The sequence below is a fragment of the Protopterus annectens genome, chromosome 1.part2 (assembly GCF_019279795.1).
Source record: "Protopterus annectens isolate FY-2018-M chromosome 1.part2, PAN1.0, whole genome shotgun sequence".
Lineage (NCBI taxonomy): Eukaryota > Metazoa > Chordata > Ceratodontiformes > Protopteridae > Protopterus > Protopterus annectens.
Window position 1 is genome coordinate 593,457,276 of NC_056727.1, and position 22,907 is coordinate 593,480,182.

Genomic DNA, 22,907 nt, shown 5'->3' on the forward strand with positions numbered 1-22,907 from the left:
CGCCTTGACCGACGTCAGCCATATACTTTGGTATTCGGGCCGACTGGGACAGCGGACTACCCAAGTGTTAGGACTGCAGCAATGTGGTATGAAGAACATCATGTGTATCCCAGCAGTCAGGAATGTCTAGAGGTAGGTGTGGGATTCAAACTGCTGTATCCAGTTCTCTTCAGAATATTTTTCCTGGAGGATCAAAGTCATTTTTGATGCATAAGGGGGAACTACAAAAGTCTGTCCAACAAGAGGTGAACCATCAAACAAAACGGTACTCTGCTTTTCATTCTTCTGATAGTAAGGTTCAGAGAGATTCTTTGCCAGTGAAACCTTTTGAAAAAAAAGGGCAGGAGTTGGCTAGAAGAATTGGGAGTACCTTGAACTTAAACTGGAGTCTGGAGTTGGGAGATAGATATGAACAGGAGGAAGACCAGCAACACTGAAGTTAGTGAATAAATATCAGACTATAAAGCAACAATCACGTTTGTGAAATATGACATTACATGAAAAAGTGGCTCAGAAAGATTGGATTTTTGATGACTTTGTTAAACTTGTTGGGGGACTAACAGACATATGCCCAACTTCGTGCCATGTTTAGTAGGACATTAAAAGGGGAAAAGAGAAGAGGAGAAAGGAGGAGGGAAAACATAAATGTAATTAAAGCATTTTTTGTTCTTAACAGTATTTGTATAAAACATTTTATGATACAAAAGTGCATGTCATACAGTAAAGTATTTTTAGTAACTGTTGTATGTAATAAAGATACTAAACAGGTGCTTTTTTTCCCTTCTCTTTTTTTTAAGAAATGTTGTCATTATGACATAAAAAGAGAAGAAAGGCTAGACAAAAGCATGTTTAAGTCAATAGGTTTTAATTTTGGCCTGTTGGGGTGGGGGATGCAGGTGTATAAGTGCACTGATTATAATATATGTAGCATTGATTATAATATATGTAGAATTTAAATGTTTTCCTTTACTTTTGCATAAGTGACTGTCTGAATTAATGTCCTTGGCTTATTCTAATGACTTTTTTCTGTGAATGCAAGTGAGTTTTACAAAAGTGAGAGACAGCAATATAGTAGTTTTTTTAAGCAAATAAATGTTCAGTGCCAGCTGAGAAATCTGGAGCTCAAAGCAGTTCTACATTTTGACCTCATGTTTCCATGGAAACAAGCTGACTACAGGTGAAGGCAATAAATCAAGATGTCTGGACATTGTTTACTGAAAGAAACAAAATTGAAAGGTATTGTTTACTGAAAGAAACAAAATTGAAAGGTACAAGGGCAAGCAGTTCAGTAAAAAATAAAGTTTGACATTACTGGAAGTGAATAAGATATAACAACTTTTCGGGTAGCTAAATATTTTATGCATTTACTTAGAACAGTGTTTATTTTATTACAAGATATCCAATGCATTTTCTCTCAAGGCTAAAAAGTTAAAACGTACTCATTGTTTTTCATATGTGGGAGGGGAATATAACATGAACGGACAGCAATTAGTGTAAATAGAAGCACAGGTTGTAACATAACATCTTAGCATGGATAACATTATTTTTAATTTAGGTTTTACCTGGTGTGCCATTTGGGGAAAATATACATTGTTTTGTGCGTTTGTTTTAAATTAACAGGTTATATGTGTGTGTGTGTGTTTTTTTTTGTTTGAGGGTTTTTATTAAAACAAAAAGTCTTGTAACATTTGACATAGGTTCAAATGGAAATGAGAAAACAATTGTATAAAAGATCAACTTTGCCAAACATTAGTAGGAGCATGTAACACAAAAGCTTGAAACATACATTTAAAAAAGCTGACAAATATTACTTATTTTCATAATGACTACACTGAACATTTTATTTTGGAATGTGAATGGCCTCACAGATGCAGACAAAAAGGAAATATTGAATTATATTAAGAAATGAAAAATGCACACAGGAATGCTACAGAAGTCACAATTAGAAAGAAATGGGCATGCACATTTGATAAAGAAAAAATTTCAGGAGGGATATCCAGCAGAGTATCATGGACAAAGGAAAGGGGGAGTACTTATACTAATTGCTAGAATAGCTCCAACAGTGACAGAACAAGAAAAAATATAGGAATAGTAGATTTGTGGTAGTAAGGGGCTACTGGTAAAGATGGAGGATTAAGATGGTATATATTTATAATCCTTCTAAAACTGCTACTAAGGAGTTTAAGAAATTTCTGCGAGAAATAATCAGCTCTTAGCAGGGAATATTACTTATAGGTGGGGAGTAGAACTAGGTTTATAACAGTAAAGATGTGTCTGGTGACCTACAAAAGAAAATGTAACAAATCAGGGTAGATTTCTCAAGGAAATTGTACTTGGTATGGAAGACGTGCATTTAGTACCAGGAACTTGGACAGAATTTACATATTATTCTCCAAGATACAATAATGGGCTATACTAGACAGAAATTATATTTCACAGGAACATGTACATTTAATTGAAAGCCCTGACACACATCCAATAACTATTTCAGATCATGCGCCAATAACAATTAAGATAAAAATGCAGAGTAATAAAGTACAAATGAGACACTGGCACTTCCCAACTACCTGTTAAAAATACAGGAATTTAGGGAATGGCTAGTGGAAATTATTCAAAAGTTGTTAGAGAAGACAGAAACTTCTTCAGAAGTTATAACTAGTGAGTGGGATAAAATGAAAGTGGAGTTTAAAATATGGCATAAATAAAAGAAAGAAATATGGTTAAGTACAAACATTATTTAGAGGGGCTGACAAAGAAATTATTGCAGAAAAAGGAGGATCTCACAGAATAGGAAGAGGTGCAAATGCAGAGTGCTAAAGAGGAAATAAGGGAGTATCTGGATAATCTGCATGAGTTTTGAAGATTGCTGTTAATCAACTGTTTTACACTAAGAACTTCAGAGCACAAAAACTTAGAAAGCATTGCTGCTAAATGCAGGGAGCCTATAACAAGAAAAATAACCACAGATCCTGTAGAAGTTTTAGAAATATTTCAGAAATTTTATGGCAATTTGTATAAATCAGAGGAATGTGGAAATCAAAAATAAAGGGAAATATTTAAGGAAGACTTAGCTATGCCAAGATTACAGGTAGAAGAGGCTCAACAATCAGCAGTTAAGATAATAGGAGATGAGATAAAATGGTGATGTATAATCAATTTGCAGAAAAGTCTATAGGAATAAATGGTATTCCTGTGAAAGTCTGGAAGCTAGGAGGGAAGAAAGTGATAAAGACATGGAAGGTTTTGTTTAACCATATTTTAAAAGAAGGGGAAACACCAACATCCTAGAAGAAACCTGAGGAGGCTGTAACAACTAAAGGTAGTAAACATCCATCAGACACAGCTTCAGATAGACTCATTTCAATTTTAAAGCATGACTATAAAACTGTTTATGTCTATAATAGCTAAAACAATGGCAAAGGTGTTGCTAAAATTGACAGATATGGATCAGTGCGGCTTTGTGGAGGGCAGGCAAACATTTGACAACATTAACAGAACAATGATGACAGAGAGGGGAAATAGAATGTACGAATATCCCACTGTTGTGGGTGGGTCTTGATACAGACAAAACATTTGACAGAATAAAATGGGATTTTATGATTAGGGCAATGGAAGCATTTGTATTTCCTGATACAATAAGGTTAATTAGGAGGATATATGGGGAATCACAAGTGAAAATCCAAGTGTGTGTGTGTGTGAGGGGTCTTCTCTAATAAATTCTGTTTGGTTAAAGGAACAAGGCAGGGATGTCCTTCTTCCCCTTCATTATTTATGTTATATTTAGAACCAGTGGCAAAAAAAAATAATTGGTATGACAATCAAGAAAACTTGGCTTCACTGGACACAATATTATTTTCTACCTGATAAAACTAGAAAAGGGCATCTTAGTGTTGTGGAACATTCTGAGACAGTTTCAAGTTTTTTTTTTCTGGATATAAAATTAATGAAGACAAAACAAAGGCTATAACTATAAAGTATGTACCCACACATGAATTTGTTCAACAATACCCATATTTATGGGGACATGCTAAAAGGAAGCATTTAGGAGTATGGGTTAAAAATGATTCTGTTATGGCAGCTAAGGATATGTGGGAAGAGACTAAACAAAACATAATACAAAAAAGTACAGTTTTGTACCTACCATAAATGTAGATGTTCGAGTGTACACCCTGCTGCAGTCATCACACTTGGGTTATCCTGTCGTCAGGAGGTCCCGCAGTCGGCCGGAATTCCAAAGTCTTGGTCCGGCGTCGGTTGCTGTCGCTTCTTCCCTGACGTTAGTGCGCCAGGGGTATATGTAATGCATCCGATACCATTTTCGTTAGTTTTTCTTGCCCCAGATGTCAGGTGCCCCCAAAAAGGTGGTCAGTAATTAGTACCAAATTAAGTAATTTTTGCACAAACACCAAATCCCTCCAGCTATAAGCAAATACATCAGGAAGGTATTGTAGAGATTTTAGCCAGTCAGATCAGAGGGGATGGAGGGAGGGTAACCTGGACTGCAGCAGGGTGTACACTCGAACATCTACATTTATGGTAGGTACAAAACTGTACTATGTTCATCGTGTTACCCTGCTGCTGTCATCACACTTGGGTAGAATCCCAAAGCTATGGATGGGTGGTGGAGTTATAGAGGTTTAGGAGGAGGCTAGGAGGCCCTGCAGAACTGCAGTGGCGAAGCCAGCTCTAGTCTTAGAGTAAAGTGGTAAGAGATAGTGTTTGGTAAAGGTGTGCACTGAGCTCCAAGTTGCAGCTTCCAAAATCTCCTTGGTAGGAACCCCCCTGAGGAAGGCTGTAGATGTAGCTGTTGCCCTGGTAGAGTGGGGCCTAATGGTAGCAGGTACTGGTTTTCCATGATGGGTATAGCAAAAACGAATGCAATGTCCTATCCATTTGGAAATGGTCTGTTTTGATATGGCCTTCCCTTGTGAAGCTGTAGCATAGGATACAAAGAGCTGGTCAGATTTTCTGAAAGCCTTAGTTTTATCCAAGTAGTAACGAAGTTGCTTGTGAATGTCCAAGGAATGCAGGAGTCTTTCTTCTTTGTTCTGTGGTTTTGGGAAGAAGGTGGATAAGTGGATGGTTTGATTTAAAGCCACACTGGAAACCACCTTAGGCATGAAGGAAGGATTAGTTCGTAGAGAAACTCTGTCTTGATGGAAAATGAGGAAAGGTTCCACTGCTATTAGTGCCTGCAGCTCTGAGACTCTTCTAGCTGAAGTTATTGCTAGAAGCAGGGCAGTCTTCCATGATAGAAACTATAGATCTGCAAAGAAAGCTGGTTCAAAGGGAGGTAGCGTAAGTTTTTCCAGAACAAAACTGAGGTCCCATGTTGGTGTAGGTGTTCTCCTGTGGGGCCTAATGTTTTTTGCCCCTCTGAGGATCTGCCTTAGTAGTGGATGTGAAAATAAGGGTGGATCCGTGTTGTAGTGGGCTGAAATAGCTGATGCATGGATTTTAATGGAAGAAAAAGAAAGTCCTTTGTGCAACATCTCAGTTAAATACTGTAGAATCGGAGGCATGTGAGGCTGAAGTGTGTTTTGGCCTTTAGCTTGGTTCCAGGCACAAAACCTTTTCCATTTTTCCGAATAGGCCTTCCTGGTGCTGGGCCTCCTAGCTTCCAGAATAACATCCATAACTGCTTGGGAAAGAGGAGCTGACTGGCTGCTTAGGTGATTTGCCATGCAGCCAGATTTAAGGTTTTGAGTTGGCTGTGAAGAATCTGATTGTGTTGCTGTGTGAGCAAATGGGCAATTTGTGGTAGAATCCAAGGTGGGCCCTGGGCCATATTTCTCAATAGTGGGTACCAGTGCTGGTGTGGCCAGTCTGGGGCTATGAGTATCAGTCGTGGTTTCTCCTTTCTGACTTTCAGAAGCACCTTTGTGAGGAGAAGCAATGGAGGGAAGGCATATACTGTCAGGTTTTTCCAACTGAATGAGAGTGCGTCCATTTTCCAAGCTTGATGGTGAAGTGTCCTTGTACAAAATTTTGTTGGTTGGTAGTTCTGAGGGCTGGCAAACAGGTCTATGTCTGGAAGGCCCCATTTTTGAGTTATCTTTGCAAATACTTGTGGATCCAGTTTCCACTCGTGAGGATCCATGATGTTTCTGCTGAGGTCGTGTGCCAATGTGCTCTTTTTTCCTGGCAGGAATTGAGCTTGTAACTGAACTTGGTAAGCCAGAGCTGTGTACCACAAGGTCATTGCTTGCCTGCATAGAGGGTAGGAGTGTGTACCCCCTTGTTTGTTTATGTACCACATTACTGTGGTGTTGTCCGTCCATATTGTAAGTTGTCCTGGATGTAATAGATTCTTGAAGGCTGTCAGAGCATTCTGTACAGCTAGCATCTCTTTTTGATTGATGTGCAGATTCCTTTGATCTGCAGTCCATATGCCTTGAACGTACTGTCCTGCCATGTGTGCCCCCCAGGTGTAGTCCGATGCATCTGTTGTCATAGTTTGCCTGGCTGGGGGCAAGGTGAAAGGCTGACCCTTGTTGAGGTGACATGCCTGTGACCACCATAGAAACTCCTGTTGTAGGCAGGGAATGAGAGATATCATTGTGTCCAAGCTGTGGCTGTGTTGAGACCATACACTTTTTAGGTACCATTGTAATTTCCTCATATGCAGCTTTGCAAATGGTATTAGTAGTATGCAAGATGCCATGAAGCCCAAGGCCTGCAGAATTTTTCTTGCAGGTAGTTGGGTCTTTGTTGCCATTGTTTTGAAATATTGAGTCAGTTGCAGTTGTTTGTCTGGCGTCAGATAAGCCTTCTGGGCCGTTGTATTCAAGCTGGCACCCAGGAATGTCATGTTTTGTGAGGGTACTAGTTTTGATTTCTTTTCATTTACTATGTACCCCAGGCAACTTAGAAGATGTTTTACAAAAGCCAGATGTTGTAAGAGGGTGTCCTTGCTTTCTGCTTGGATGAGGCAGTCGTCCAGGTATGGGTATATTTGAATTCCTCTTTGTCTGCAGTATGCAATTACTGGTGCCAGGCATTTTGTGAAGACCCTGGGCGCAGTAGATAAGCCAAAGGGCAGTGCAGAGAATTGGTAATGGTTTGAACCTGCAATGAAACGGAGGTATCTTCTGCAACTTTGTCTGATAGGGACATGCAGGTATGCCTCCTTGAGGTCCAACGTTACTAGCCATGCTTTCTTGCCCAACATGGGAAGAAGCTGCTGTAGTGTTAGCATCTTGAATTTGGGTACTTGTAAGAAGGTGTTTAGAATTGAAAGGTCCAGAATTGGTCTCCAGGCATTGTACTTTCTGGGAACTAGAAAGAGTCTTGAGTAAAATCCTTGGCCTTGCTCTGGAGTAGGTACCAGTTGAAAGGCTCTCATGTCCATGAGAGCTGTAATTTGTTTGTGTGCCTCTACCCATTGATTTTGTGGCAGGTTTGGCATTCCTCTTTTCATTGTCAAGGTGTGAAAATGGAATCTGTATCCTTGTGAAATTATGTCTAGGACCCATTTGTCCTTTGTGACAATGTGCCAGTTGTCTGAAAAAAGTGTGAGTTTTCCTCCCAAGGGGGCTGCCAAGAGAGTGTTGCTTGGCCAGATGAGGTGCAAGTCATTGAGTTTGCCTTCTGGTAGTTTGGGACCTGTCTTCTCCTCCCTTCTGTGTTGCAGTGCCCCATTGTCGAGGTTTGTACTAGGCTTGTGGTTGTCCTCTGCCTCTTGGACGTTTGTATTTACCCCTCTGTGGTCTGTCAGTAGCTGGAAAGGACCAATTTTTTGTTGGCCAATTTCTGCTGAAGCGAGGGGGCTGTACCTATAGAAAATCTTTGACTGTCTGCATAGATTTTGCCTTATCCTCCATTTTCTTTAAGATGACTTCTGCTTTGACTCCAAAAAGAACATCCTGCTGTAAGGGAGCATCCAGAAGCTTTGCTTTAACATGATCAGGCAGAGTTTGTTCCTTTAACCAAGCATGCCTACGTATAACAGACCCAGTGACAGCTGCTCTGCAGGAAGCCTCCAAAGAATCAAAGCCACATTGTAAAGTATGTTTGCCCACCTGTTCAGTTGCATGTAACAGATCCTGCATTTCTTTCAATTCAGACTGTTGAGGGAGCGTGCTCATTTTTTGTTTTAACTGAGACATTAGAAATTGCTGATACTTTAGCATGCGAAATTGGCAATTTAGTGCCCTCAAAGCTAGAGTGGCTGAGGTGTAAACAGTTTCCCCCCACCTGTCTAGTGCTCTGGAGTCCCTTTCAGAGGGTACAGGATTTTTTGCCATAGAAGCCTTAGCCCCTTTGGGACCCTGGGAGATAGTTTCTGGATCAGCAACAGGGCTTTTATAAAGGAATTTGTGGTAGTATCTGTCAGGCTTGGCTGGAGCAGGAGGCAGAGAATCTGGGTTCAAACTGGATTCTAAGTAAACATCATCCACAATGTCTAAAACTGGGGGGATGGCAAGTGGTCTGTGCTAAGGGAGTAAAAGAAACTCTCTGAGCCTTTTCTTTGAGTCAGAGTAGTCCTAACCTTCCCAGTGAAAATGTTCCCTCATAGTGTGTAAAGTTTCTCCAAAGGAGTAGTCTTCAGGGGGAGAAGCTCAGGGAATAGAATCCTGAGCATCAGAATCTTCATATGGGGAGAAGGAGTAATCTTGGTCCTCAGAGGAGCCTGAGGAAATAGAGACTCGTTCAGAGGAGGCATAATCTTCCTCTTGTCTAGGCCTTTTGTCGGTGGGGGTTGGGAACCCCTGATTAAAGAGATCAAATCTTCAGCCATCTTGAGCATCTGTTTTTCTTAGGCATGGGGCCTTGAACTGGAGACTGAAGTGCAGTCTTTTTAGGTTTAATAGGAGTCTTAGTCTTAGAATACGTTTTTATGGTGAGCGCCGTCAGTCTGAAGACGTCTTCAGAAACCGAAGGTGTTTCTGCAGCATCGACATCTTTATCAGCAGTGTTGTCGGTAGGGGGTAAACAAAATGGCTGCATCGGCCTAGTACTCTCCGCCAAAAGCTCCGAAGCGGTCTCGGGTTCCAGATCTGTGGTAGTCAGGGGCTGTGTCGGAGCCTCACTGAAGACCGGTGAACTGGAGACCGGACCAGCCGAGGCCTCAGAGTCTGGCTTGGGTCTACGCTGCCTGTCCTTGTCCTTGCGTTTTTTGTGCACGCCGGTAGTCAGTTGCTCCGACGGCATAGTGTAGTTAAATTTTCTACCGTAGTGTTGTGCGAAATCAAAGCATCTCTTTATAGTACGCTTATTAAACCTAGCACAAAAACGACAACCAGTGATGTCATGGTCTGGGCCTAGGCAAGGTATGCAGTAAGAATGAAAATCCTTATGAGGTATTTGCTTCCCACAAGAAATACAATTGTTAACTTTTTCGGACATCGGTCTGAGGCAAGAAAAGTTTCCCCAACGGGGTACTTAGCTTTATTGAAGACTTCGGATCTGAAATTCGACTTCGAAAATCTCAGGAGTTGGCCGACCGGCACTTGCGAACTGCTTCTGCTTCGGGCACCGCGCGGCAAGACTGGGGAAAATGGCGTTGGATGCATTACATATACCCCTGGCGCACTGACGTCAGGGAAGAAGTGACAGCAACGGACGCCGGACCAAGTCTTTGGAATTCCAGCCGACTGCGGGGCCGCCTGACGACAGGATAACCCAAGTGTGATGACTGCAGCAGGGTAACACAATGAATATCTAAGTAACTGGAAGGTATTGTTCATGGATATGGATAACAAGATACAATTGGTGAAAATGTTTACAGTCCCTTTCGTTTTATATACAGGTCATGCATATTTTTATTGACCAGAGAAGAAGTTGTGGACACTAATTAATAAAGAATTGAAGAATTTTATCTAGGAGGGGAAGAGGGCAAGGGTGAAGTGGAATAAGCTAATCCAATAGAGAAAAGGACTTTAGGATTACTTGATCTGAATGGATATTTTAGAGCTATACATTTGTCTCACATACATAAAAGAAGAAAGCTATAATTCAAAATGGAAAGGGATGATGATGAAGTGGGGAGGTGGGGGGATACAAGAAATACGAAGAAAGATGGATTTTGGATGCAGACCATTAAGGAGAATAAAAACAGCCATACAGAAGATTATATTTATAAAGTAGTAGAAAGTATTCTAAAAAGTAAGCCATCAAGAGAATGGAGAAAGGAGATTCTGTTAATAGGGATGACTGCAATTAAGGGTACAGAAGATAGGCAAGAGGGGTCTCAAATTTAGTGGAGAAAATTGGAAAAGGAACCAAGTATTGGGAGCAAATAACTTAACAGAGAAAGGTAACAGGGTGGGTGAAGGCCAAGAAGACACTTGGGGAAGGCGGTCTCTAGTCTGCAGTCCATCAGGGATTGCTATCAGTGTACAGGCAAAAAGAAGGAATAGGGTAATCTCACGTGAAAGACCTGCTGTGGTAGAGTTTTTAGTTGAACCTAGAACAGAAGCTGCTGTTAAAAAAAGAATAATTAGTAGGGCATACAAAATACTGCATGATAATTATAGGAATCAATCAGAGGTGGTTAGAAAAAAATGGGGGGAGAGACTGGATAAGCAATTCACAAGGAAACAATGGGAGGATATATGTATGGCTGTGAAATATGCAACAAAGTCTAGAAGATTCAAGATTTTTGCTTGGAAGTGTTTACATACGTATTTTTATACCCCAAACAGACTTGAAAGAATTTTTCCTCAGGTAGATGGCAAATGCTGGATGTGTGATGGGGAAGAAAGAGCTAACTGGGAACATATGTTTTGGGAGTGTATTGAGTACTGAGTTGGCAGACTTTAAAAATTCCCTACAGAGTACTCTGTCAGAAATATTGGGTGTGCAAATAGGTGCAACTAAGCAAATTATTTTTTGAAGTGTGATACAGGATCTGACTTGCCTAGACATAGTTAAGGTCTTGTTCAGTTTAATTCTGGCGGTTGCCAGAAAGCAATTACTAGAAAATGGAAATCAAAGTTTAAACCGATTGTATTTGAAGTAATGACTATTGAAACAGAGGCAAAAGAATTGGAAGTGGGATCTTTAGAAAAGGGTAGGAGCAAATTACACAGAAAAAAAAGGAAATTGTGGAAACAATACATACCGAATAATGTTTTGGAGGACGACTGAGGTTTAAAGAAGGCAGGAATTGAGCAATTTATGTACTGTTTGATTGCTGATAATTGTACATTAAATGTATGCGTTAACAAGCTTTGTTTACACTCAGTCACGATATGAAAAAAAATCTCATATTCAGTCAAAGCTCGCAATATAACACAGGGCTGAAAAAGATTTAACATTTCTGGAAACTGCCATCATGATATATGACATACTTATTTCACATCATCTTGTTATCGCTGGTTGCATACTAATGCTTCCTAGCTTTGACGCATCCCAACCACCTTAATTTACACATAAACAAAGAACAAAACAGCATTTAAGTGGAACTGGGCTGTTTCTGCATATTGTTGTAGCACACTGTTTCCTAAAAGTAGTTAATTTCACTCATCTACAGAGCTAGTGAAGTGTAAGTACTGCTGCAATACAGAGCATGGAAATACATACAGAAATCTGAATGCTATGTATGTTGACACACAATACTGACCCCAGTGACTGCACTGCAAAACATCAACAAAAAACAAATAAATACAGTAGGTGCTATGCACGGGGGTGAGCCCTCCCCACGTTTCCTCACACCCGCTGGTGCTAACATATCTCAACTAAGAGATCATACTCCACAGGGAAAAGGACAAAATCCTAGTCCCAGCTCAACCGCAATTTCAGAAAACAAGTTACTGCTTCTTTTAAACTGCTAAACAAGCCAGTCAATGTTCTGTGAACTAATTTTCCGGCATCATTATATGTGTGTCGACATCAAAGTATTCAACATTTTGAAGGTGTCACATGACTTTGTGGCAAGGCTGAGGATTTCTGGTGTTAAGACTGGTCTGAAGACCTGAAACACATAAATAATGGTCAGTATATTTTACATGCTCTTAGTGCCCTGGATCCTCAGGGCAACTTTGTGCACCTACCAAGTCAGTCTGGAGGTATGCAAGGTTAAAGTTTCTTCCCTGCTTAGATTCAACAAAGTCTGATTTTCCTCAGTAAGTACAACTTATCAGTTGCTGACAGTGCTGATCTGTAGTCCATTCTGCTGCAGAGCTCTGAACAAAGAATAGTATATGAAGAGTCAGACATGTTTCTAGTCTATTTCTTAACTTTAAATAACCATTACGAAATAACAGGAGAGTGGTCACTGAGGGAGTTAAGAAAAATCTGCATAAAGCATAAGTTATCTGCAATGCTACAATAACATCCATCAGTGAAGAGCTTTTGGTGTGGTGGGTAGGTCTGGTTCCTTCTATGACACGTTGTACAACCTGGTAACAGCAGGGCATTCTATTTGGATGATTTTTCTTTTTTGTTCTATTTATGCCAATTAATGTTTAGAACATCCACAACTATAATCTTACTGTGAAAGTTTTACTAAAATGCCAAAACAGTAGGAAGTTAGAACGTATACAACTTCTACAAGTGTTCTGGTGTGAGATCCTCAACAGTATCTGAAACAGCCAGTTAGGGTCTTCATCAAAGTTAAAGATGGATGCAGCCAAGACTCTTGGTTTTAAGTCTTGTTGCTTTTTTAATAAAGGCAACTATCTCTCCCCCTTTGTCTAACTGCTAGTCATGTATAAGGTACATATTTGTAGGGGATATGGAATTCATCCTTCAACTAATTTAACATTTGACCGGGAAAGTCCGACTAGGACAGAGCCTATTTTCAGCGGAGGCCCAGGGAGAAACACTCCAGAGGAAATTCACGCAAATGCAGGGAGAACATGCAAACTCTGCACAGAAGGCACCCCAGCGGAGAAGAACCTCTTGCTGTGAGAGACAACATTAACCACTGCACCACTGTGGTGCCCCTAATTCTTGGCGATGGCTATTATTTTGGCTGGGTGAGAAGTTGTGAAGAGCTCAAACTGTGCCCATTTGTTTTGGAGGCTGCATGCGTTACGCAGGCAGCATACAGTACTTTTAGGTTGACTAGGATGTGACTTGTAGAGATGGGTGTGAGGGGCATACTTTTTATTTATTGCTGCAGCCTTAGAACAGTTAACAGAATAAAAAGAGCAAGTAGTGTTGGGGATTTTAGACACACTGTTAAGGCAGGCTGACTATCAAAAGTGTTGCAGTGTGAACACAGGCCGTTTGTGACAGACGCTGTTTGTGACAGACAATTATATATTTAGAGTGGTCAATCCAGCAAATAGGAAGAAAGATGTGGTATGAAGATTTGATATACTGGAACTGGCTTAATCCATAAAGACTTTGGAATGGCATCAGAACAGGCTGGGTAGGGGTATAACGTTATAAGTAGTAGTAGTTGTCCTAGCAGTAACACACTGTTAATAAATGGGATACAGAAAAGCTATGGATTTGTTGTTAATGTTAGGGAAAGGACTAGGAGGACCTTTTAAAAACTAGAAGTTAATTGATGACTTTTAGGAGTTCCGAGGAGAGAGACTGACAGGTTGAGTGGACGGGTTTGGGAAAGGGCAGGACTGTTTGAGGATTGGTGGACTACCAAGGTAATGGTGGTGGTCGGGGGACTGCTAGGTTAAGGAGAAAGTTTTGGAAAAAGGATGGGATGTGTATTGGTAGGCACTAGTGTGGATTGGTTGTGAGTTGCAGGAGAAGGAGGAGGTCTAGGAGAAATAAATGTGATGATACTGCGTAGGCAAGAATGGGAATAAGGTGGGAAATGAAGTGATGCCAAATTATCAATGATAAGAGACAGTAAATGAAAGTTAGTGAAAAAGCAGCATCAGGTATCAGATAACAAGGATATCAGCAGTAAGGTCTGATTTTTGCCATCTATCTGCTTATACACATACATATACATGTATGGGTCCCCTTCAGAATATTGAAAACCAATATCAGCGAAACCAGTTTCATTGAGACGACAATATCAGTATTAATATCTGACTTTTGCCATCTATCTGCTTACATAAGTTCATAGGTTGGTACTAGGCTATCTGCCCGAATGCATTTATAAGCCTAGCCAGAATGTGTTGGCTTTCGCCGCAGAGCCGCTGAAGTGATCCCCAAGGTAAACTTTCTGTTTCCCATCCACTCGTCAAGGTTTCTTTTGAAGAGTGTTAGTGAGGAGCTCTGCCTAATGTAGACTGGGATCTTGTTCCAAAGCATGGGAAGTCTCTGGGACAGGAATCTATCCCTCCAGCACCTCCTATTTACTGTTGTGGTGAGGTTTAGATCCCTAGAGCGTGTGGCTCGAGGGGATAAGGTTTTCTTTAGGTGGAGCATGTCCATCAATTCTGGGTTGGACATGGCCTTGTATGTCAGGCAGAGATCACCTCTGAGTAGGCAGTATGCAACCGAGTACAACTGGAGTTTCTTCAGTCGAGCTGCATGGGGCATCTGTTTGAGGTCAGTGATCCTCTTGGTGAGGTACTTCTATGGTCTTTCCAGCTATTGCAGGTGTCTTGTAAGGTACATCCCACATGGGGCTTTGTACTCTATGATGGGTCTGATGAGTGATGGGTAAAGGGGCACAATAACCTCTTTTGATCTGGATGCGAACCCTTTTGTGATTAGGTGGGCCATGTAGAAGGATTTTCTAACCACTTTGGCAATGTGATCAAAGGTGAGATTACCATCTACTTGGGTCCCCAGATCCCTTATTATTTCCCTCGTCTATAGCCTTGGTAACGTTCTCAAAGAAGTCCACCAGGTTTAGGAGGCATGATCTGCCCTTAACAAAGCCAAACTGGGTAGGGTCAGTGTTTGGAGGTTCCCAGTGTCTCTGTTAATGAGTTCCATGATGATGCGCTCCACAGCCTTGCAGACCAAGTTAGTCAGGCTTATAGGGTGATAGTTCCCAGGGTCTGTTGTGGCTCCACCTTTTTGGAGTGGAATAACCGTTGCTGTGCGCCACTCTATGGGTATGTAGCCTGTGGAGAGGCTGAGTTTGAACAGTGTGTTTAGGTGAGGAGTTAGTTTGTCTTTGAGCTCATGTAGGATGCAGCCTAGGACACCCTCCGGTCCCATTGATGCTGTGTTTTTGGCTTTGGAGAGGGCTATTTTAACCTGAGTGTCTGTGATTTCAGGGACTCTACATTCATCTGGTATGGTTATGGGCCCTTTTGGGGGTGAGAGGGGGGTGAAGTTTGTGCTGAACCGGTCTGCCAGGATGTTGGCGATATCGGTCGGTTCAGTGTATTTTGTGCCATTCTGCACTAATTCCGAGCAGATCTGAGCACTGCCACTTAGATTCTTGACATAGCTAAATAATGCCTTGTGGTTATCTTTGGAGTCCTTGGCAATTTTTCTTTCAAAGCTCACCTTGGATGATTTTATGAGGGATCGTAGTTTCTTGCTGATACTGATCAGGGATGTCTTCCCTTCTTGGGATTTTACTCTTTTCTGTACTAGTTTCCTCCTCCTATTGTATAGCTTGCTTGTTTATGGCAGGGGTCCACCAGACTGGTTTCCTTTTCTTGGAGGAGTGAGTCTTGGTTTTGCTTGGCATGGCACGATCTATGCATTCTTGTAGCTGCCCGCAGAATGCATTAGTAAAGGATTTGGCAGCTTGGACAGTGTTATCCTTCAGCATGGGGGCTTTGAAACTTTCCACCTCGGTCTTAAGTAACGTGAAGTTTGCTTTTGAAAAGTTTTTCACAGTGGTTTTCTTGTCCGGGGGTGGGGGGCGGAATATGGATATCTGAGGTGATTTGTTTATGGTCAGATCTAACCAGCGAGGGGTTGACCTCTGGTGTGGAACACCGGTCGCCCATGTTGGTGATGACCAGGTCCAATATGTTGTCACCTCTGGTGGGAGTGTTGACCAGTTGAATCAGGGTGTTTGAGTTTATAAATTCTAGGAAAAGTTCGGCAATGGAGTTAGTACTTGAGTAGTTCTCCCAGTTGATGTTTGGGTAATTGAAATCACCCAATATTAGGGTGTTTGGTAGGACCTTTATGTTTCCCAGTGTTTCCAGAAATGCGGAATGGGGGTCCTGGGACATGGTGGGTGATCTGTAGCAAGCTACAACTTGAATTGCAGTTTTGCCCATTGTTAGTTGCACGTGGATGATCTCTGAAGCATCGTGCTGTGCCACTAACCTGGAGGTGTGGGTATCCTTGATGAATATAGATACGCCCCCGCGTTTTGTACTTCGGTTTGGGTTCTGTGGCCGAAATGTATGGTATGAGTTGTAGCCTGGTAGTGCTGGGGTGCTCTTTGGAGCATTAAACCAGGTTTCTGTTACTGTACATATATCGATTTTCTCCATACTGAGCAGTGCCTCGAGTGCATGCATTTTGAGGTATAGACTTCTGACATTGAGTAGCATTACCCTCAGTTTTTTGTTACTTGTGCTATTTACGGTGGTGGGTTTGTCTTTTGAGCCTTGCCTAGAAAAGGCACTATGAGGGTGGCAACAGCCTTGGCCAGTATTTGAAAGCCTAAGGGTGACAGATGCAAGCCGTCTCTAGCGAAGCAGCGTGGCTTGTCGAGCATGTCATCCCAGGTGGACAGACACTGGATTCCCTTTGAATGACACCAGAAACGTAGCCAATTGTTGAAATCGAGAATTTTTTCTTTATACTGTGGTATCATTCTTGGTGAGGGCAGGATGCTACTCAGGGTCAGGGTCATACCGGCCTGGGCTATGTACATACATACATACATACATATATTGGTCCCCTTCAGAATATCGAAAACCCATATCAGCAAAACCTGTTTCACTGAGATGACAATATCGAATTTTCACTTACGTGAAACCTTAAACCAGCAAAAACGTTTACCAGGAAGGTAACCACTTGGCTACCTTGTAGGTATTTGCCCTTTTCCCCACGACAGTGTGATCTTGGAGTTGGTATACATAGTTGGCGGGGGTGTATGTCGGTGCGACACCCCCCGCTACACTTTGCTGTGATTTAATTGCTTCATTGTGTGTATGTTGTCCTGGTGGGTCAAGTGGTTACTTTCCCAGTGAACATTATTGCTGGTTTAAGGTTTCGTGTAAATTAAAATTCAATACTGTCTTGATGAAACGGGCTTCGCTGACTTGGGTTTTCACTATTCTGAAGTAGACCCACACCACACACACACACACACACACACACACACACACACATTTTTATATAAATGCTGAAGGTGTCATGGGAAAAATGGAAATAATTGGAAGCATGTTGTTTTTGAGAATGTAACGAGTTGACAGATTTATTTTAAAAATTCCCTACTGAGCACTTTGTCAGGAATACTGGGGAAGCAAGTGATCCTAACTAAAGAAATGATCCTTTTGAGATGGGATATAGGATCCAAACTGCCTAGTGATAGTAAGGTATTGCTAAGTTTATTGCTATTCTTTGCCAAAAAAAGCAATTACTAGAAAATGGAAGTCAAAATCTAAATCAGCTGTAAATGAAGTACTGAATATTGCCAAAGAAACTGGAGGTGGGATCTTTAGAAAAGGGAAGGAACAAAATGTGTTGGAACAATAAAAGTGAATAATGTTCAGGATGAGGAGAGAAGTTTTAAGGAAGGCAGGAATTAAGCAATTTATGCAATGCAGTGAATCAAAATAGTTAAAAAGAAAACATTTATGGATACTACATGAAAATAAGAGTGAAAATGGGAGTATAATTCGCCTTGTTTTCTATTAATGTATGTGTATCCATGTCGTGCAATGAAGTAAAAGATACTGTAAAAAAGAATCAGAGTGAGTTACAAGTTGGGGTGGTGGAGTTAATATCTGCTGCTTCTAAAGTGAATGTTCTTATGTATAGCACTGTGAAAATGAACAGTGTTATTTCAGTAAAACTCAGGCAGTTTCTTTTTAGTGACAGGATGTTCTAGAGTTTTCTATCATTGCACTGATATGCATTATCCTGTTGTTGCAGGTCGGCCTTAGTCCCATTCCTAGCCTCTGTAAAGAAGTTACAAGAGGCTTTGGTTCTCTTTGTTTTGTACTGATGGTGCAACTTGTTTCTACTGGACTCATACTTCCATTTCTGGTGTGATCCTGAGTAAGGATGGAATTTAACTCAGTGCTACCTTACAGGGCCACGTTACTGAGCAAAGACAAAAAGAGATGAAACATTCAACTGCAGAATCCAAAGGAATGACAAAAACAGGAATCAGTCCAGAATGCTGAGTATGAGCAAGTTTTAAAATAGTAGCAACAAGCTTTCTGAAATTTCCAGAGAAGGAGATGGAGCTACCTTCTTCCAAGGGTGATGCCTTCAATAACTGGCTTAGTTTTTAGTGTCATTCAAAAGGGGTCCAGTATTTTTCACCCTGGAAAGATATGATCAACAGACCATGCTGCTTCACCAGGGATGGCCTGCAGCTGTCCCCTCTAGGGTTTTCATTATTGGCAAAGACATTGTTCACCCAAATAGAACCTTTTTGGTCAATGCCAACAAGATAAACACACCAAAATAACCTACAAAATAATGAAACAAGCAAAGGAAGCAGCCTAAACAAGAAACTCAACTCCTGCAATCCCCTCTCACCCTGGAAGACACTGATGTCTGTTTATTGACTGAGACATGGTTTAAAACAGTGGCGAGCACTCTGGCTATGCAGTGCTATAATGCATTTCATACTTTCAGACGAGGTACTGTGCAAAAGGGGGAAAAAGGTGGAGGTGTATCAATCTACATCTAGAAGAGACTTATGTCAAGGCTGGTAAAGCCGCATGATGTAAAAGAACGTATTTATGCCCAAATAAGTACCAAAAAGGTCCCATACCATACCAGATATTATCTAGCTATAGAGCTCCTATGACAAAAGAAAGCCACAATGCCTATCTACAGAAACTAGGATCACGTGGTATTAAACCCAAGCCCATTTTCTTAGGTGATGTAGACTATCCATTTATTGAATGGGAAAGTACACCAACATTAGTGCACAAGCACAGAGATTCCTGGAATTTGTTATACAAATACCCTGGAACAATCAGTCAGAGTACCCACTAGGGCGAATAACACCTTGGATGTTGTCCTTACTAAAAAGAGAGCATCTCGCACCATCCCTTGTGTATCTTCATCACTTGTTAGGTCTGACCACAAAGCAGTCTCCTTCGAAATAAATATGAAACCAGAGAAACCAAAGATCCCTTCCACCCCAAGTTACCTTTCGAAATTTATTTTAAGACAAACTACCTACTCCTACGTGATACATTGGCAAGCTTCAAATCCCCACCAAACCCAGTTAACTCCACTGAACACACAGAAAAATAAGCAGTTGCACAGATACAACTGTACACTGTAGTAACAAGTGCAGGACAAACCACAGAAACAACCCACATGGTGGAACCATAATATTAATAATCTTTACAATAAAAGGAAATAATTTTGATGAAAAGTAAGAACAGTAAATCCCAGAATGTTACAGCTCCTGTCACTGAAATAAACAAACAACAAACTCAAGAGCAATGATAAAATCAACCATAGCAAAGTTTGAGGCTAAAATAGCTACCCAAGCCAAAGGCATTCACAAGGCATTTTTTTTAGTTATGTTTGTAATCTTAAAAGCACAATGCACCATGTGCTGAGCTGATTGTGAATGACGTTACCTACACTGAGGCCTAAGATATAGCAAACCTAATGCCGATAAATTTAGCTCTAACTTTTCCCCTCTCTCCCCTCAGTCTGTTCCTCAAGATATCCCTGAAACTGGCTCACTTCCAGCTATTATACAAGACCAAGTCCTAAAAATGCTATCAAAAGTTAAAATACTGCATTGATGGGTCCTGACAATATTCCTGGAAGCATCTTAAATAACATGAAGCATGATTTATCCACACCCTTAGCACTATTCGATTTCAGCCACAGTACAGGTTTTGAATCAAACGAATGGAAAACAGCTACAGTCATTCTCCTGCATAAGGGAAGATCTTTCACAGACCCAGGCATTTACAGATCCATAAGTCTGACCAGCATCATATGCAAAGCCATGGAAAGACTTATCATTGAACTAATCAATCAAGACACAGGGAACCTCCGAACACTGGACCAGTCTCAGTTTGGATTAATCAAGGGCAGATCATGCTTACATACCCACGTGGATTTTCTGAAGCTGGATGAAGGCAAAATGGTACACACTGCATACCTCAATCTGGCCAAAGCTTTTGACACAATTCCCCACTCAGGCAGAATAGAAAAGCTAAATAAACTGGGAATAAACCTGTATGTCACCCATTAGATTGCCAACTGGCTCACAGGATGCCGATAATCAAAACAGGTGAAGTTACCTCCACAAAGAGACCAGTCACTTGCGGTGCCCCCAGGGTTCTGTGCTAGGACCTCTCCTGTTTAGCATTTACTGTTCTGAAGTAAAAGCTAATACCAAAGGGCTGTGTCTGACTATGTTTGCAGATGACTGAAAGCTAGAAGCAGTCACTGACACCCCTCAAATAATTTAGCTACCCTACAGGAAAGTTTATCTCAAATAAATAACTGGTGCCAAAATTATGGACTGAAACTAATTGCCAAAAATGCTTTACTGTATCCTTTGGGAAGTCATCTACCACAGAGAACTACCACATTGACAATACAACCTTAAAAGTTGACCCAGTTGTTTGGGACTTGGGAACATATGTGGATAGTGACCTGACTTTTGACCAACAACTGTCTGTTCTAAGAAAATCCTTCTATTTTGCACAGCCAATAAACAAAGGGATTGTTCCTAGATCTAGGGGTGTCACTGTCCACTTTTATCAGCCCTTATTTGGCCAGTGATTGAATATAATGCCTCTTTTGGCATGTGTCTATCCAGACACATGTGATATCTGGAATGCCTACAGAGGTACCTTACTAAAAGGATACAAAGCCTAAACAAGATTTCCTTCATGGACAGACTCAAAGCCCTGACACTATACTCGGTATCCAACAGACTGCTAAGAGGTGAACTGAACTGTGTCTGGCATACAAGGCATCCTCTGACCCATTACTGATGTAGTTACTGCACATCTTCAAGCAAAATATCATTAGAAAAATTCAGTCTAGGGATCTAAACCTCTTCTGCAACATCAATAGAATGGTTTGGACAGATATCTATACCTTGTAGAGGACACTGCTGCTGTGACACAGACTTCCCATCCACATAAAACAAAGTTCATCCCTGTACATTTGCAAGCACAACTTAGATCTATGGATGGGAAACAAAAAATTTACCCCAGGACTGCCCCATGTACTACTAAGAGATGGCAGCAGCTCCTAAATGCTTTATCCTATGCATGGGTCCCTTGAAATTACCTATGGTATGATCCTAATTATTCTCAATAGGGATAATATATAATTATTGACCACGGGATGGATAAGGCCCATCTATAACCAAATGGGACAGGTTATTTTGAGCAGAAAAGGGAAATTAGTTAGGCTTAATGTGGCCCGCAATGGCAGCTATGCTAGTACTTACTTATGAACCAATGTGGTTTCTGAATCTTGGATCAATTCCAAACAGCAAACGGGTGGTCACTGACTGTGTCTGCCACAATGCCACAAGCTGTGGTGACATTAAGCATTTGTTCTCAAAGGATGGAACTTTCTAATGGTATACATCAGGAACTGAATTTGAAGCATGCAATCAGCAGAAAAGAAAAAGTAGTACAGGGACTCGGGTGTGTCCTTCTAGCCCAGTGCATGACGCCATGACATGCACTCATGGGAGATTCTTATGCTCTTGAGTGTGGCAGTTGGAGATTTTCAGAACTGTGTTAAGCTGGGTACCAGAAGGGGAAATCCCAACAGTTACTAAATGCAGATGTCTTCAACATGTGGTTGGTCTCTCAGGAAGACTACTGGCAATTCCAAACTAACAGACTGAAGCCAGCAGCAGCAATCCAACTATGTCTACTACAAAATTTATTTTCAAATTAAACATTCCCTTCTTAAAATTTATAATAAAATTTTAATGTGCAAGTTCTTCCTCTATCGTGTGTGCATTTTCTTAAATGCCTTACTCTGTTCCATATTCTTTACTGTTACTTTTACTGATTTTCCTTTGTACTGAATCTGGTGACCTTATTCTTATTCTAATTTGAACCTGAAAATTAGTTCACGCTCAGTAATTATGTATTAGTAATTTTAACATGCACTACTGACACTGTATCAACAGTTTTGCATTTATTTGTCATTTGCCCATGTGCTCTGATGCATATTTCCTTCCTCCCAGGACACACATGATGGTGGTGGTGGTGGGGTGGGGGGTGGGGGGGCACATTCATCTCAGTGTGCTCATCGGGTTTTACTGTCAAGTATATAAATGAGATCAAGAAATATACAGTGTCAAAATAGTGCTATATGGGATAAAGAAACGCCACTGCACTTAACAGCAATCAACAAATTGCTGCTCACAAATCCCAGAGTTATTTTTGTTTGTCTCACACATGTTTTTTCTAAACAGAGTATTTTCACTATTTTGCAATGAATTGACTCACAGAATTAAGGAAAGCAAGCAAGTACATTTACATGCCAATTTCTAGTTTTAAACAGCAAGCAGAAACCATGGAAAGAACTCCAATAAAAAGTCATCTCTTAAAGCAGGGAAAGAAAACTGGCACCATTACCTTTTGCACTAACTGTGATGTAAGGATCAATACATTGCCCAGCATCTTTAAGCCCAATTTTCTCAATCTTGATAGTGAGTAATGTCATCCCAGGCTCAGATGGTAACCTTGGTAATAAGGTACCTGAAACAAGACAGTATGCTGTATTACATGTTCACTTTAGCATTACTACCACTTTTTAACATTGCAATGCTTTCTCTTCCTACAGTAAACCCCCAAGTCAAAAGTATGGCACATCTCTAGTTCTGACTCTTAATGGACCCAAGCTTGTTAAAACCATCCAAGGGGAATGCATCTACTTCTAACTGCAGCAAAACATATTATGTTATTCCAAAAAGAAAC

The 22,907-nt window shown here is 41.0% G+C and overlaps 1 protein-coding gene across 3 annotated transcripts in view; it reads right to left on the minus strand.

Annotated features, from left to right (window-relative positions):
* AIDA (axin interactor, dorsalization associated) overlaps positions 1 to 22,907 on the minus strand; it is an 857,654-nt gene that overhangs the window by 136,308 nt on the left and 698,439 nt on the right. For all 3 annotated transcript variants that reach the window (XM_044057885.1, XM_044057871.1, XM_044057878.1), the window contains one exon: positions 22,566 to 22,688. In XM_044057885.1, coding sequence (XP_043913820.1) covers positions 22,566 to 22,688 — 123 coding nt within the window. The remainder of the gene's footprint in view (positions 1 to 22,565; positions 22,689 to 22,907) is intronic.